Source organism: Manis javanica, chromosome 4 (assembly GCF_040802235.1).
Source record: "Manis javanica isolate MJ-LG chromosome 4, MJ_LKY, whole genome shotgun sequence".
Lineage (NCBI taxonomy): Eukaryota > Metazoa > Chordata > Mammalia > Pholidota > Manidae > Manis > Manis javanica.
This window is the reverse complement of record NC_133159.1, coordinates 145,708,753-145,727,130: the sequence shown is the minus strand read 5'-3', so window position 1 is coordinate 145,727,130 and position 18,378 is coordinate 145,708,753. Positions and strand designations below refer to the sequence as shown.

The 18,378-nt window shown below is 38.3% G+C and overlaps 1 protein-coding gene across 24 annotated transcripts in view; it reads right to left on the bottom strand.

Moving 5' to 3' along the window:
- BCAS3 (BCAS3 microtubule associated cell migration factor) overlaps positions 1 to 12,248 on the bottom strand; it is a 632,290-nt gene extending 620,042 nt beyond the window's left edge. For 13 of the 24 annotated variants that reach the window (XR_012130638.1, XR_012130636.1, XR_012130640.1 and 10 more), the window contains exons 1-3: positions 12,097 to 12,248; positions 10,595 to 10,682; positions 3,943 to 3,997 (exon numbers count right to left, since the gene is read on the bottom strand). Coding sequence is in view for 18 of the 24 variants with exons in the window: in XM_073235300.1 (XP_073091401.1) it covers positions 3,943 to 3,997; positions 10,595 to 10,665 (126 nt within the window). In the remaining 6 variants the exon portion in view is untranslated. The remainder of the gene's footprint in view (positions 1 to 3,942; positions 3,998 to 10,594; positions 10,683 to 12,096) is intronic. The other 11 variants (XR_012130635.1, XM_073235302.1, XM_037004017.2 and 8 more) reach the window with 2 other exon arrangements.
- Positions 12,249 to 18,378: the final 6,130 nt, after the last annotated feature.

Sequence of the window (18,378 nt, the reverse complement as noted above, 5' to 3'; positions counted from 1 at the left end):
TTTAAATGTAATGACCTGCTTTAAAGTTCCATGCCAATATACAGCCTCCAAACTATACCATACAAGGTTACTACTAAAATAGGGTTACTTTAATAGTAGGTTTACTACACACACAAATTATCTTACACATCCTTATAATCTCAATTGTCTTCTTTTAAAAGAACAAGTGAGATATGTATGGGACAGTTAATTCCTTTAGAGAAGAAGAAAACCTGCATTAGCACCAACTAATTCATCAACTTTATCTTCAGCCCCCCTCTCATCTTCTTCCTCTTCTTAATTGACCTTGCTCTTTTCCTCCTTGAAAACTTTATTTTGTAGGAACTTCAGATTATTAAATACAGTACATAGAGCTCTCATACACCCCTCAGCCAATTTCTCCTGTTAACAATCTAACCAAATCCTACCTACCATAGTATATCTGTCAAAACAATGAAAGTAATATTGATGCATTACTATTAAGCCCCAGACTTTATTTAGATTTCATCAGGTTTTCCACTAACATCCTTTCTCTACTCCAAGATCCAATCCAAGATACCACAGTGCGTTTCGGAGCACTTCTTTTTACCTATATCACAGTAAAGCAGTGACATTTTTTTCACAATTTTCTTTGGTTTAGCAGATTTATAATAAGGCTGCTTCTTATCACCCACAGCATTATTCAGCATTCTCCCAATTCCTTTGCAACATTTGCAAGATGCTCTCCTTTGATTCCTGGGCAACAGGTAGAACAAGGCAAGGCTGAAAGAGGCCCTAAGTGCACTGGGATTCTCGAACTTCCCTTCTTTCCCCCTCAGGGCAAAATAAGACCGTAACAAGTCTCATATACCTTTGCTATGCCAAATTTTCCTCTCTCCTTAGCAGACATGGTTCCCTTTTACTAAGCATTTTTGAGACAATTCTGTGAAGTTGACTGAAGCATCTGAGAGGGGCTTCTTGTGTGGCTTCCTGCCGGTTTGCACAAAGAAGACATGTGACATCATGTCATTTGGCCTACAGTGTATGATATACTCTGCCCATGTTTTGATATTTTATTCTCAGTGAGGCACTGACTCATCCAGCACCCAACCAGCCTACACTTGCTACCTTAAAATGGAGATCAATGCACTGCTACACTAAAGTTTTGTCCTCCCAGCACTGGTTATTAGCCCTCCTGCTTCAAGCAAGATCCAACTGCTCTGAATGTCTTCTTTAGAGTCAAAACTCTCACCCTACTACTGACAGGATTTATTTGTTTTTATTCTTTATCTGGTTTCTAACAGATACACACATTCATAAGTGCAAAGTTACTGCTGAATTTTAAAAGATACAGCCACAATCACAGTAGATACATTGTTTTACTTTTTCACTATAGAGAAAATAACTTCTATTATGTGCTATTGTTAAAAGTGTAATTTTTAATTTTAGCAAATTATTCTATAGGGACCATTTATCATAATTTGCTTGACTGCTGCTGACATTTGGGCTGCCTCTAATTTTTTACATTGAAAATGTGAAAATTTCACACAAACTGAAATGGGAAGTTCTGAGCTTCAACTTATTCTTTGTTGAATTATTTAAAATAAATTTTCATAAGTATTAGATCAAAGGACACAGCTAAGGGCTTTTACCAGCCATCAATGACACCTATTGTGATTCACTCTATTTGTGATAACTGAAGAAACTGATATCAGTCTAATAACAGATTTTCTCCCTATTGGGGGGTATTTGGAGACCCAAAGAGTAATTTCTGGGCTCCATGAACTTGATGATTCCCAGAATAGAGCACCAATTGGAACATAACATCAGCAAAAAATATCATTTTCCAAATGGCTGACTGTAAAATACCAATGGGGAATTCTGGATTAAATGTAGGAAAAAAGGGACCTTGAGTCACCAAATCTGCCCCACCACCTATGTTCATAAAGTTTTATTTTAGCACAGCCACACCCTTTCCTTTACGTGAAAAGCAGTGCTGTGTAGTTGTGACAGGGATAGTACAAACTGCAAAGTTTATCTAGTCCATTACAGGAAGTTTGCCAAATGCTGCACTACACCATGAAGCTTTAGGGTATCGACTTAACACAGTGCCTGCCCCATAGTGGATGCTCAAGTAAAGTATCTGCCTGCCTGAATTTCTGCTTTCTTTCCACAGTAACTAGAACAATAACTTGGACAACATAAATTTCATGAATGAAGATTCTAATTCTTAGAGCCATGGTTATAACTCTACTTCCATAGTTACTACTCTGGTCCAAACTTTTACAAATGCACAGCTTATCCCTGATGTAATATTTAATGTATAATGATTATAAAAATCTAAATTACCTTCTGCCTTCAAACATTTTTACCTTAACAGTTTTAGCAGTCCTCTATTTTCAATCTATTACTCAATCGAGTATTTCTGTTTCTCTAGCAAACTCTCCAACTATTCCCTCAAAGTCTCTGATCACAGCTTCTCTCCTTCAGCCAACAAAAACAGATCACTACACAGGGGTTCCAATAACACAAAATATGCCTTCGTAAAAATTCGATAAAGAGGCACTCCAGGGCAGGCAATTACCAAAAATTTTAAATGCCCCTTCCTTGGAATTAGCCTCAAGCCAGGGCTCAGGGTTTAAGAAAAGAGAGCAGTTTGCAGAAGACCAAGTTGGATTTCTGCCCCATATTTCTCTCTAAGCCTGGCATTTTGTGTGGCATACAGGATGCTCTATAGCTTTGGTTGCCTATTGTATTCAGCTAGCCAGTTTCTTTCAACTTCAACTACCCAACCTTCCTGTTCATTTCAACTAATGCTACTTCCAATGTGCTTTTGGAACTTGACTCTTTCACTGTCTCTTGGTTATGCTTTCCCTTAGCAGTTAAATATTCAGTCTGTACTATCACATTTAACACTTACTGACAGGTTACTATTACGGCTTGTGTTTCAAGCATTTTGACTTCCCTTATTAACCAAGTTCCTTAAGAAAAGAAAGCATTTATTCTTCCTTTATTTGCATTAAAGTTGATTGAACATAATAAAGGAATACCAACATTCATGGGTACCTTCCCTTATTTCATTAATACAATTTGTTTAACACACTGAAACCTGGATTTTTAGACTTCACTAGGATGCTTAAGAAGCTGGAACACTGGATCTATGATGTCCTTTTAGTGCCATTACAGATACCTTGGAAGTCTGACACTTGTAAGGGAACACTGACATCACCACAGGAGAAAAGAGAAACTTTTCCCTCCAGGAGTTGCACTAAACAGCACTTCCCATAGCTACTGTTTCACAAGAATCACCTGACATTCTTACTATGGACACAAGCTGCCGGATGCCACCTGGATTCCCCTGAATCAAACTCTCTGGGAGAGGGGCCTGGAAATTTTTATTTTTAACAAGTGTGCCAAGTGATACTTACATTACATCTGGGCAACAGTGCACTAGAGATGATCCCAGGAGGACTGCTCTCAGTCTTTATCCTCACATTTACATAGAGGGACCAGTAAGAGGCTTACTCTCTTGTAATTCAGAGTAACAAGGCATACTCTACCTGTCATAAAAATGCTACTCAATACGACGGTGATACAGATTTGTGCTCAGTATACTATTTAGTTAATATGATATCAAATTAATGAAATGCAAAGTATATATTGCTTTTCTCACTTCAGACAAGCAATATTTATGACACAAGAAAGAGTTTGGAAGTAGAACCCAACTACAGAATCCCAAGTCCTATCTCAACTAACAACTCACCTTGATTCCTACTAGGAGAGCAAGTCCTGAGGGATAATAATTCTGCCACTGTCAGCGCAAAATTAATACATACCTAATAATAATAACAGTGCTTAGGATGTTAAAACACCATGTCTTTCTGAAGCTGATGACACTAATTTCAAGTTTAAGAAACAGAACATTTCAGAGCTTTCCTGGCCAATGGTAAAACCTACAATTTCTGAAAACACACAGACACTTACCTGGGGCACAACATCCTGTAGAAAAGTCACAACACTTTCCATGTAAGACTGCTCCCTGGAAAAGGGTGGAATAGACAAAATTCATCATGACAGTGTAAGACATAACATGGAAAAGCTCTTTCTACATGCCCAAATAGTCAATCATAATATTAAAAAAAAGAACATTCTCATCATCTGATAATTCTGCTAACCCGCTTTCTAGTTTCTCTGTATATGTTACTCAATGCAAATGAGATTTCAACATTTTTAAACACTGTCTCTTCTTAAAAGTCATAGATCAGAAGGGCTTAAAGATGGCGGCATGCGAAGTGAGACAGAAACCTTGTCCCAAAACCACATATAATACAGTAATACAGCAAAAACAACTAATCCTGAAAGAGCAACTGGAAAAAAGACTTGAGACAGACTTCCTATATCTGGAGAAAAGAGAGACCTCACTGAAAAGGATAAAGTAGCAAAGCCACAATCCAGCGATACCCAAGCCCTTCCCCCTATCCCAGCCCACTGGCAGGAAGAGAAACAGGGATGGAGGGGGGTGGGTAGAAGCCTAAGACTGCTGAATACCCAGCCCTGGAGATCTGCTCCAGGAGCAGAAACCACCCACATTACATGGTGCTCTGGAGATCAGTGGGGTTCAAAAGCAAAGACAGGCAGAATACTCAGAGAGACTGAGATTCCACCGATTGTGGAAAACAGTTACCTATAACTGGCCACCCCAGGACAAAAGAAAAGTGGGCACTTTGAAAGGCTTTCCAAAAGCAAGAGGACTACTAAAGGAGCAAGGAATACACAGAGCTTGTTACTCAGGAGAAAGGACAGGTGGACAAAATCGTCCCAGCACACTCAGCCCAGCAGGTTGGGAACTATCAAGAGCTTCAGGTGCTCCATCCCCCTGGCTGACAACGTGACTGAGGCCACCCACCACATTACACAGCCTTTCACTCCTTCCTCCCTGCCAGCACCGGCTCGCAAACCTGCTGTCTCCACCCACAAACCTACTGCCCCCACCATTGTGCCAGGCCAGTCTGAGGATAGCCCCACCTACAGCAGCTACAGATGCATAAAGAAGAGGCCCCTCTCTATGAGCTCAGCCCACTGGCCCTGCGGCCGGCAAGCAGGAAAGAGCTCTTTCTTACCAACATATTCCAATGACGCTCACCTGTAAGCCCCACCATCACTCCAGGTGCTGGGTAGCTCCAGAAAGTAAACTTTCTGGGCACTAGAGAGCACCACCTACACAGTTATTATTCCAGAGTAATCAATAAATATATGAAACAGTGAAAGAACCTAGTACACACTAAAAACCCACAAACACAAGAAGGAGGGCTAAGTGAAACTGAAATCACCAATCTTCTTGATGAATATTTCAAAATAAAAATCATAAACATGCTCATGGAGCTACAGAAAAGTATTCAAGACCTCAGGGAGTACTTCAAGAAAGAAACAGAAACTTTGAAAAACACAGTATCCGAAATGAAACATACAATGGAGGGATTTAAAAGCAGATTAGATGAGGTAGAGGAAATGGTAAATGAAACAGAAATTAGAGAACAGGAATACAAATAAGCTGAGGCACAGAGAGAAAAAAGGATCTCTAGGAATGAAAGAATATTAAGAGAACTGTATGACCAATCCAAACGGAACAATATTCGCATATATGGGTATCAGAAGAAGAAAGAGAAAAAGGGATAGAAAGTCTCTTTGTGGTAATAACTACTGAAAAACTTCCCCAATATGGGAAAGGAAATAGTCTCTTAGGCCATGAAAGTGCACAGATCTCCCAACACAAGGGACCCAAGGAACACAACACCAAGACATATAATAATTAAAATGGTTAAGATCAAGGACAAGACAGAGTATTAAAAGCAGCCTGACAGAGAAAAAAGATCACATACAAAGCAAAACCATCAGGCTATCATCAGACTTCTCAGCAGAAACTAGCCAAAGGCAAGTGGTATGATATATTTAATGCAATGAAACAGAAGGGCCTCGAACCAAGAATACTCTACCCGGTAAGATTATCATTTAAATTTGAAGGAGGGATTAAACAATTTCCAGATAAGCAAAAGTTGAGGGAATTTACTTCCCACAAACCATCTCTACAGTGTATCTGGAGGAACTGCTATAGATGGAAGTGCTCCTGAGACTAAACAGCTGTCACCAGAGAAAATAAAACTACAGTAAAGGAAGGAGCCCAATTAATTACTAAATCAACTACCCACAAAGTCAGTCAAGGCATACACAAAGAGTAGAGAATACGACACCTAATATATAAAGAGTGGAGGAGGAAGAAAAAGAACAGAGGAAAAAAGAAGAACCTTTAGATTTTGTTTAAAACAGAGTACTAAGTTAAGTTAGATTGTTAGATGATAAAGAAGCTACCCTTGAACCTTTGGTAACCACAAACCTAAAGCCTGAAATGGCAGTAAGTACATATCTATCAGTAATCACCCTAAATGTAAATGGACTGAATGCAATTCCATTTACAACTGCATCAAAAAGACTAAAATACTTAAGAATAAACCTAACCAAGTAAGTGAATGAACTATACCCTGAAAACTGCAAGACACTCATGAGAGAAATTAAAGAAGACACCAATAAATGGTAATACATCCCGTGCTCAAGGATAGGAATAATTAATATTGTCAAAATGGCCATCTTGCCTAATGCAATCTACAGATTCAATGCAATCCCTATCAAAATACCAACAGCATTCTTCAACCAACTAGAACAAATAGTTCTGAAATTTATATGGAACCACAAAAGACATCGAATACCCAAAGCAATCCTGAGAAGGAAGAATAAAGCAGGGGGAATTATGCTCCCTGACTTCAATCTCTATTACGAAGCCACAGTAGTCAAAACAATTTTGTACTGGCACAAGAACAGACCCATAGGTCAATGGAATAGAACAGAGTCCAGATATTAACCCAGGCATATATCAATTAATATATGATTAAGGAGCCATGGATATACAATGGGGAAATGACAGCCTCTTCAACAACTGGTGTTGGCAAAACTGGAGAGCTACATGTAAGAGAATGAAACTGGATTACTGTCTAACTCAATACACAAATGTAAATTCAAAATGGTTCAAAGACCTGACTGTAAGCATGAAACCATAAAACTCTTAGAAGAAAACACAGGCAAAACTCTCTTGAATATAAACAAGAGCAACTTCTTCCTGAATGCATCTCCTCGGGCAAGGGAAACAAAAGCAAAAATCAACAAATGCGACTACATCAAGCTAAAAAGCTTCTGTACAGGAAAGGATACCATCAGTAGAACGAAAAGGCATCCTACAATATGGAAGAACATATTTATAAATGATATATCTGACAAGGGGTTAACATCCAAAATATATAAAGAACTCACAGGCCTCAAAACTGAAAAAGCAAATAACCCTATTAAAAAATGGGTGGAGGATATGAACAGACACTTCTTCAAAGAAGAAATTCAGATGTCAACAGGCACATGAAAAGATGCTCCACATCCCTAATTATCAGGAAAATGCAAAATAAAGCCACAATGAGTTATCACCTCACACCAGTTAGAATGGCCAACATTGAAAAGACTAGGAACAACAAATGCTGGCAAGGATGTGAAGAAAGGGGAACCATCCTACACTGCTGGTGGGAATGTAAATTAGTTCAACCATTGTGGAAAGCAATATGGAGGTTCCTCAAAAAACTAAAAATAGAAATTCCATTTTACTCAAGAATTCTACTCTTAGGAATTTACTCGAAGAAAAAAAGATCCCAGATTCCAAAAGACATATGCACCCCTATGTTTATTGCAGCACTATTTACAATAGCCAATATATGGAAGCAACCTAAGTGTCCATCAGTAGATGAATGGATAAAGAAGATGCAGTACATATATATAATGGAATATTATTCAGCCATAAGAAAATAAATCCTACCATTTGCAACAACATGGATGGAGCTAGAGGGTATCATGCTCAGTCAAATAAGCCAGGTGGAGAAAGACAAGTACCAAATGATTTCATTCATTTGTGAAGTATAACAACAAAGTAAAACTGAAAGAACAAAACAGGAGCAGACTCACAGACTCCAAGAATCGACTAGTGGTTACCAAAGGGAAGGGGTGGGAGAGGGTGGGTGGGGTGGGTGGGAGAAGGGGATTGAGGGGCATTATGATCGGCACAAATGGTGTAGGAGGGGTCATGAGGAAGACAGTGTAGCACAGAGAAGACAGGTAATGACTCTGTGGCATCTTACTATGCTGATAGACAGTGACTGTGTTGGGGTCTGGAGGTAGGGAATCAATAATACAGGTGAATGTAGTCACCACAATATCGCTCATGTGAAACCTTCATAAGATTCTATATTAATGATATCTATTAATTTAAAAAATGTCATGCTCTGTTAACTTGATACAGATAATTTCTAACTAGTATTTGAAGGAGTGAAGGCAGAAGGCTAAGGCCAGACCTTCCTCTTGACTCAGAGCAGAAGAATGCCCTAGTTAGAGCAAGAAAAACTGCTGCTGATGACTCAGTATTTAGCGACCTTCTCTTTAAATTGGTTATGAACCTAATCTTTTACCTGCATATAGCAAAAAGAATCTGTATTTTGTTGCAAGTGCAGACATTAGAAGGAGCTATTAAAGAGTTATTAAAAAAGTCCTCACAGAACTTCTAGCACAGACTGGAAAGTAAAAAATAATAAAATGCACAACAATAATAAAAATTATACTGTTAAGGACACTAAGATATTTTAAATGGGAAGAATGTGGAATCAGCAAGTGAAGAAAAATAATTTCTTTTCAAGAATTTCAGATCATATTCATTTCAGAGAGATGTGAAAAAGTATATTTGAAGAAAATATTACGAGTTATCCTAAATCCATAAAAAATATGCCTTAGATACCTACAAAAACTGATAAGGCCTAAAAAAATTAAAAATTTTGATCAGGACTACCTCTCTGACCTCATTTTTCTGCCACTTTCCTAATTTACTCTGCTGTAGTCATATGCAACTTCCATCCTAGGATACACCAAGCTCTTTGAATCAAGACCTTTTTACACAAGCTTTCTTTCTGCTTGGATTCCTTCCCAAGAAGATTTCCAGCTAAGTGTCACCTCCTCAGAGGGGCCTTCCCTGACAGCCTTAAGTCACACTCCCCAGTCATTCTCTATAAAAGCACACTGTGCAGTCATCAGAGCCTTTAATTACTTTACTCATTTACTGTTTCCCCCAGGAGAATATAAACTTTATTATAGAAAGGAATCCATCTCTCATATTTGCCTTGTATCTCCAGAATCAATAAGCCAATACTTTAGGCATGAAGTAAATGTGTCAGCATTACATGTTAAAAGAACATAAAATTAGTAAAGATATTTTTAAAACACTAAAATTATGTATTGCATTCCAAAAAGCAATATATGTTGAATACCATATAGTGAAGAAGCAAAGAATACTGCCTAAATGAACAGACTCTGGAGACAAAATGCCTGGATTTGATCAAGGTTCCCCTTCTTGGCTGTTACCTAAGACAATTTACTCTCTGCTTTGGTTTTCTCACCTGTAAAATAAAGCCTGAAATAATACCTAACTCTGAGCTAATAACAAGCTTAAGCTGTTGCCATCATCCATAGTTATCAAAGAAATATAGCCCTGGGGAATGGAGGAAGGAAAAAAAAGAAGTAATATGGTAAAATAGCATATTGCATATATACTTTTGTTAGTCTGAGAAAGCAATCATTATGTAACATGTTAAGTTGCCCAAAGGAACTAATCTAAAATGCTACAATTTCCTTTGAACATTTTAAAAGATTATAGAAAACAAGTTTCACATTCTTATCCAGGTACTGAAGGATTTTAACAGTCCATCCTAATCTACTTTAAATATGACAACTTTCCTATATTTTCATTTATGAAAATAGCTTGCCTTACACACTTCTGCTCACTCTATTACCTTTGCCTAAAACATACTCTTGATTCTAATTGCCGAAACTCTATTCAGCCTTTAGAGTACACTGTGAAATGTTAGCTCCTTACTGAAACATTTTCAGATCCACAATACTAAACATTCCCACCAAAATATTCCCTCTAAATTCTGTCTTACTGGCATTTTTTCTATTGATTATAATGATTTCAAGTACACATTATCTTAAAACCACATTAGATTACATGCTCCTAAAAAGTACAGATATGTTTTGTCAAAGAATGCTCCATCTACTGAAATGTACTCTTTATGACACTGAAACTTGATACATTTTATATCATGATCTAGTAAACATATACACTCAGATGAATATATCTGTGTCACAAAACAATACTAACTCCCAACCATATTTTCTATTGTGTTCTATTTCTTTTTTGAAATATGAACCTGATCCACCCAACTGACTTAATGACCCACTAATTGTCCAAACTATAATATGAAAAAGCATTACTCTTTAGAATTTAGCAGAGTGCTTTTCACGTACTCTAATGTGCTGAATACATCAACTTCACCCTCCAATTATTCCTTTTACTTGGCCTTAGCAATGATACTTATCATCCTATAAAGCCAAGATTAAATAGTTTTTACAAAAGTAAGCACTGTTCAGAAAGGAAACCTGAATGTTAGTTACTATTCTGAGTAATCTTTTCTTCAGTTATTAGGATTATCTGGTATTTGCTTACGTGACAGCCTGGGGGCGAACCACAACTCCACCAGTACAGCGACTGGGTCTTCTGGGGGAATCTGTAGCCATAGCTTTGTTCACAAAACCTGTTTCCAGAAAAAAAAAATAGAAAAAAAACTCATCATTGTTTTTCGGTGTGGGGGAAGACTTATGGTCACTTGCTAGAAATCCATTGTCAAAAATATCTAAAATGTAGGAAACTTTCCAAGCAATCTACTGCAAGAGAAAAAGGGTATGAGAGGTAAGGAAGACATAGATAAAAAATTTTCAAATCATGATGAGATTTTTTTGTTTAGACCAAGAACCACAACACTATTTAAGATTCTTGCAGGACTCTCTAATCCGTTGTTAACACAAACTAAAAAGGTAAGAGAACCAGATCATGGGATGGAGAAGTGCAGCTCAGGATCACTTTACGAAAACAAATAGGATACCTGTGTAAGCCAAAATAGAGTAGTTTACTGAAATCTTATGTTGACATGGTGAAAATACACATGGTACAATATTTCAAGACAAAATAGAACAGTGAGGTAATACCTTCCAACTAAGACTGCTCAGAATCTATAAGACTACATATTTTAACTGTAAATGGTGATGGACGTCACTTCACAATATATACAAATATTGAATCATTATGTTGTACACCTCTACACCTGTAACTAATATGCCAATTATATACCCAAAAAATATATCTACAAAAAAATTATGACACTGCATGATCATAATATAACAAGATTTTAAAATGTTTGTTACCGGCCCTCTCACCGGCTATTGTAACCTAATCACCAGAGTCTAAATAAATAATAAAAACTTATATGACATTAAAAGCCCCTTATTCTTTACTGTCACCATCACTTGGCTCCTGATCCTTGAATGTCTACAGAGCATCTGAATCACTGGCGAGGTTTTAAGAGCATGGCGTGTATGTACTTGGTTAAGGTTAAAAGAGGACTGGCAGCAATATTAAAGATCTCTTCAGGGCTCAGGAAAAGTCCACTGCCTGGAACTAATCTTGAAAGCCCCTACAACCATCACTTCTAAGGGGCATTCCGTCACCTTACCTGAAAATTCCCATACTTATGAGCCCCATCTGCTAAACCGAATCACCCTTTGCCCCACTAGCCCAGGTACTCCTCCCTCGGTGGATACCTTACACTCCAGCACCTCAACCCTTAATTCCCATTCCACCCTTTATTTCCCGAAACACAGCCTCCCGAGAACTGTCCTTTACGGGCCCTGTCTCTAGAGGAACACCCTCGCTAAGTCCCTCAAGCCTCACTCACCCTAAAGACACGAGCAAAGCGCTACCCACTTAACCTCCAAAGCGGGGCCACTGCTTCCCCCGCCCGCCCTCTGGCCCCTTGCCCTTACTCCCCTCCCCCTCCACCTCGACAGCTCTTCCTCGTCGAATTCCTGCCAGCCAAGCCCTCTCCCCTCATGCTGCTTGCCCCTCGTCTTCTCCAAGCCTCCCCAAAGCCACAGTCCCACCAGCCCTCTCACCGGCCGCCCCGCCGGTAAACGCTGTTCTCCAGCTCAGGGCTCAGTGTTTGGAGTCCCGCGTGATTGACGGCCACCACTTCCTACCACGCCTCAGCGGAACTACCTTTCTAGCCAATCCCAACAGCAAACTGTCCATGACCGGGCACCGCCCTTGGAGGTCAGCTTCGCCAACCAGCAAGGAGGAAAGAGGCGGACCCGCCTCCTGAATTTATCCAATCCGCTGGGGCTCGTGGGAAAACAAAACAGTATGCAATTTCGGATGAAGCCGGGGTGTCAGGTTCGGTTGCGAACGCAGGCAGGCACAAAGGAGTTATGACCATGTCTTTTCCTTTGCAGACTGCACCCTCGTGGCTCTGTCAAACAGCATCATGCCCCAGATCCCTGGGCCCCGACCTGAGCTTCCCGGGCTGGACGTCAGAGGACATGGGGACGGGTCTGTTTACATAGAATTCTCGCGACAGCTGGTTCGAAGCTCAAAGCACGTGGACATGGCAGCTGTCAATCACTTTTAGCTGGCCACTTATCCATCCAGAACCATCGTTCTGCCCCTCCTTTTTCAGTGTGTTTACCTTCCGGGAGCCTAGGCCGGTTTTCGGGGTGGGCAGCTCTGGAGCCGACTTGGTGTTTGATCCGAGTGAGGAACGCAGCTGGCAATCGTGTCTGTTTAAGCTAGGTGTTTGGACCACACCTTCCTTACATGTTTCCGTCTCCCGAGTTGAAAAGCTCAAGCCCTCATCGGTGTCATTCCGTCAGTTACATTTCTATTATAATAACGATAACATTTATTGATACAGTGAACGAACGTTCTGTGCAGTCCTAAAACACAGAATAAGTATTATATTTAATTCGACAATCCCTCAATCCCATAAGAATATGGTTTATTACTAGACATGGGATTTGTAACAAATTGGCTAATACGGCAGTTAAAAACTTTTAAAAGATTTCAGCGCAGTGGAGGAGTTTGGGAAAAGTTTAGTAAAACTACCTCACCGGACATATGCAGTTCATTAGCTGGGGAGGGGGAGGCGGGGAGCGAGCCAAGAAACCACCCATTTGCTCTTGATAATCAATGCCAATAAATAGAACACCCAGAGCGCTACTTATCAGGCTGATGTTTGAACGTTGGCTAATAAGATTCTGAACAATTATCTTCTTACACTAAACAAATCCCCAGAACTTTCCGTCTTTTAAGATGTGCTTCCTACATTAAACTCACTAAAAAAGGAATCTTTCCAAATTTCTGAATTCCTTTTGCTATTATTTCTATGACTGGCTTACTTCCTTGTTGTCTTTGAAATGTTTTTTGCATATTTCTCTTGAGCATATTTCATTTTTCACCAACTACAAAGTTAATCGAATCCTCCTTTACATTAGTAGACTAAGGCTTTCACATTGTTGAACCCTCCTTAATACCTGAACACAACAGCTATTTCAAAATTCAGACTTATTTGAAAAATAATTACTATTCTCATGCCATCCGGGCCCAGAGCAGATACAAAGCAGAAATCCAGAGGAGACAAATAACTAATAATTATAATATGGGATAACCAGCATTAGTGTAAGTTTTTTCAGTTTAAATAGCTGTTTTCTATGCATTGTTAAACTCCTTAGCTCTACAAATTAGGGAGGGGCGGGGTGGGACAAAAAATTATAAAGAATATTCTTGTACGTAAGTTCACTTATTCATTCATTCAACAAATATATGAATACCTACCTAGTGTCAGGTGTATTCTAGGCTCTGGAAATCAGCAATACACAAATTAACCAATGTGCTTGTCTTCAGCCAGGGAATATACATAACAGTGGGAAGACAAAAATGAACAGAAACATTCAAGTATATAATGCTGTGGGGAAAAAAGGTGATAAATACAGGTCGGAAAAGGCTTATTTTAGGTAGTGTGGTTAGGGAAAGCCTCTCAGGAGATGACATTTGAATGAAGACCTCAATGAACTATGTTAAGAAAGATGCTCTGAGGGAAAAGCACTCAAGACAAAAGAAACATGTACAAAGGCCTTAAGAAGAGAATAAGTTTTGAGGAAGAACAAGAAAAACAGTATGGTTTAAGCAATGTGAACTACATAGAAAGTGATAACTAGTTAGGAGAGATAAGAAGTGGCCAGATGGAGTATGGTTTGTATAGAATTATAAGGAGTTTCAAGTTTATTCTAGGGTGGGAATCTATTGGAGGGCTTTTAGCTATAGAATTCCATGATAATACTTATATTTCTAAAAGATCATTCTACCTACTCTACAGAGAAAAAAAAATGTTGTCAGAGAGAGGATAAGAGTGGAAGCAGTGGGTCAAGTACGGAGAACTGAGCCTAGAAGTGAAGAAGTAGAGGTGAAAAGTACCCAATTTCAGAGTATTTTGAAAGAGAGAATTGAAAGCTTGGTAATGGGTTGGATATGTGATAAAAGGAAAAGAATTAAGGTTGATGCTCCCATATTGGGCCTGAGCAACTGAATGATGACACTTACAGATAGGATGAACACTGGTGAAGCTGTTCATTTTTTAAGGGAGTGGGGAGGGGGTGAATGTCTGGCCCTTAGTTTCATCCTTTGAAATTGTAGAAAGACTAGTATGAGCTTAATAGGATTATGTTGAGGAGTAAATGAATTTAAAGGTCTTAAGAACCAGTTAAAATTTCTCCAAATTAATTAGTTCTAATTACTAATAAATGTACTTGTTCTAATACTCCGTTTTTTCTCCACAAAGATGGTGTAAGATTCATGAGCCTTTAAGTGAGAGAAACTAAAATTTGTGGTGATCATTTTTTGAATGGAAGTAACTTGTGGGTGCTTAGTATTGTTAGCTGTGTGAGTCATTTCAAAGTATTGGAACGTGGGGAAACTGCAACAATCTGTCTTGAGGGTGAGCAATTCCAGCTAGGAAACTCATTTTCAGTGTAAAAGAGTGACTTCCAGTCAGAGTTCTGTGTTCTTCCAGTTGCTGGGATGGTCCATTATAATAAACCACTAATGACTAAAATTTCCTCTCGTATGGTCTTGTAGAAAAGAAAAATTCTCAGAGAATTGTCAGGGAGCTTTCAATATGCAAATAAAATTTCAAAATCAGTTCATATTTTATTATGTATTTTTGGTTTTGTAGGATCGAGTTTCTTTTTTTAGGCTCAAGTAAGCCATTGTCTCATCCTGGCCACAAAAACACCTGGATAATAATCACATGATTTCAGCAGTGGTGAAATAATTTTACTTCACATAGAACAATAGTGAACACTAATATTTTAATTTTCAGCTAAGTAAAAGGAAAAACAGGTTAAAAAAAATAACCATCATCAGGGGTAGGTTCATGAACTGTGTGAAAATTCATAAAGGAGAACCTCACTGACAGAGTTGAGAGGCCTACAGACGCAGCTCTCCTGCCCACCACTCCTCATCAATGAGGAAGTAAGAGACAGACACCTTACAAGGCATATTATTTTGGCTACTTTACCACCTGGTAGGACAAGAGAAGAGTTTCCGCCTGCCCAGCAATAGCCCAGCCAATAAGAGACTGTCACAACTGAGTCAATGAGCAGTCTTGATGTGAAACTCCCAATTTTACTCCAATGGATTTGTTGCTTAGAACAGTTCCTTCAACTGTCCCCCTTTCTTCTATAAAAGAGCATTCATCTGTATTCTCCAGACATGCCTTATTTTGCCATAGCTTGTCTTGAATTACAATTCTATGCTTTTCCCAAGTAAACCCATTTTCACTGGAAAAATAAGTGAGTTTTATTTTTGGATTAACGATTATATCCATTTGGGTTATTGATAATATTTTTAAAAATTCAATTAAGTAAATTTGAAGACTGATTTGGCTTTATTAAGTAATAGCAACTACAGAGATGTTCTGAAGGGTTACGGAAAGAAAGGTTTTTAAAGGCAGGACAAGGAAGTCATAAACAGGAAAAAGGATTATTTCAGGTGAGGTCACCTACATTTGGAAACGAAAGGGTCTTATTAGGTGGATTATCTCATCTTCCTTTGGGGAATGGAGAGGGTTTGTGTGATATTATCTTATCAATGCTGACTGGAAAATTCCTGACTGACTACATTTCTTAGGGAGGTTGAAATTAAATTAGGGATTAAGCTTTGGTTTGGTGACTTGATCTAGACAAAGTGACCCCATGTTGGGCTTATGTCTGTCTTTTTGGGGTTTTGTGTGTTTTTTATTTTTCCTTCATTGGTATATGATATTTTTTAATTACTTTTTTATATTGAATACATACAACAAAATGCACATGTTTGTACAGCTTAATGACTTTTTAAAAAATTTTTATTAAGGTATTATTGATATACACTCTTATGAAGGTTTCACATGGAAAAACAATGTGGTTACTACATTTACCCATATTAAGTCCCCACCCATACCCCATTGCAGTCACTGTCCATCAGTGTAGTAAGATGCCATGAGTCACTACTTGTCTTCTCTGTGCTACACTCTTCTCCCCATGATCCCCCACACCATGTGTACTAAACATAATACCCCTCAATCCCCTTCTCCCTCCCTCCCCACCCACCCTCTCTCATCCCCCTCCCCTTTGGTAACCGCTAGTTCATTCTTGGAGTCTCTGAGTCCGCTGCCATTTTGTTCCTTCAGTTTTACTTCGTTGTTATACTCCACAAATGAGGGAAATCATTTGGCACTTGTCTTTCTCCGCCTGGCTTATTTCACTGAGCATTATGTCCTCCAGCTCCATCCATGTTGTTGCAAATGGTAGGATTTGTTTCTTATGGCTGAATAGTATTCCATTGTGTATATGTACCACTTCTTTATCCATTCATCTACTGATGGACACTTAGGTTGCTTCCACTTAGGCTATTGTAAAAAGTGCTGCAATAAACATAGGGGTGCATATGTCTTTTTGAATCTGAGTTGTATTCTTTGGGTAAATTCCAAGAAGTGGGATTCCCGGATCAAATGGTATTCCCATTCTTAGTTTTTTGAGGAACCTCCATATTGCTTTCCACAATGGTTGAACTAGCTTACATTCCCACCAGCAGTGTAGGAGGGCTCCCCTTTCTAGGCATCCTTGCCCAGCTTAATGAATTTTAACATGTGTAATACTCATGTAATCATTGCCCAGATCAGGATACCAAACTTTCTAATTTTTTCCATCATCTGTTTCACCCATACCTCCACTCCATTCCCTGTATCTTTCTTTTTAACAACAAGCAACAATATGCATGTGTAAGGGCAGTGTACATATAGGAAGTCTGTACCTTCTACTCAATTTTGCTGTGAACCTAAAACTGCTCTAAAAAAAAGTCCATTTTAGAACATCACATTTCTCTAAAACCCTCCAGTTGTGAGGTAAAAATACACTAATTACTCACTAGATACACTTTCTTTGGTGCATTCATTAGGCTGAAACTTTTGTCGTAAGCTCCAAATAAGCAGAATTCCAGACTTTGCAGAATAATAAAACCAACACAACCCAAGGTCAAATCACCACGTATCTATTTAATTACAATAGTGATTGCCATTTGTCTTAAATATTACTGGATAACTGTGGTTTCTAAAACAGCATTTTCCCACATATCTATTCAAAATTTTAAATCTTTGTTTATAATGTTGGGTCCCTTCAACCTAACCCACAGCTCTCTTTAGTCCCCTGTGCTCATTCTCTTTAGTCCATTGTGCTCATTCTCAGGCTCCGCAAACTTTCTGAAGACATAGTGATTATATTCCTTTACTTTTTCATTTTTTTTAAACTAACTAGTATATATAAAGTAGCCATATAATTTTCCATCCTAACTAGGAACTCTTTGTGAAATAAGGCTCTATTAGTAATTACACCAAAAAAAGTATTTTCTAAAGGTAAGGTAGGACTGAGAGGAGCCATGAAGAATGGCTACCCTTTATCTCTGACACATTAGTTACTACTTTGTAACTGTTTTCTAATTGATTAATATAAAATTCTATTGTCTACTTAGCTAAAATGTAACCTCTTTAACAGAAGGGATTATTTGTTTCATTTTTGTTCTCCATAATGCCCTATTTCCTAACAGGATACAATACATGTCAGACCCCCAACGATTTATCCCTCAACCTGAAGCTAATATTTGTAATTAAAGATAACAGACAGTAAGAGTATTGACAAAGACAAAAATTAGTTTCATCAACTTTTTTTAATGATGCCCAGGGCATAATTCAACTTCTATATACACATAAAACCCTAAATAAAGATTCTTAAAAATCTGAGAAACTAAATCTATAGTAACAGTTTTAAGAAGCTAAAATTTTAATAAAATAAAATTAGATAACATTTGTTTAG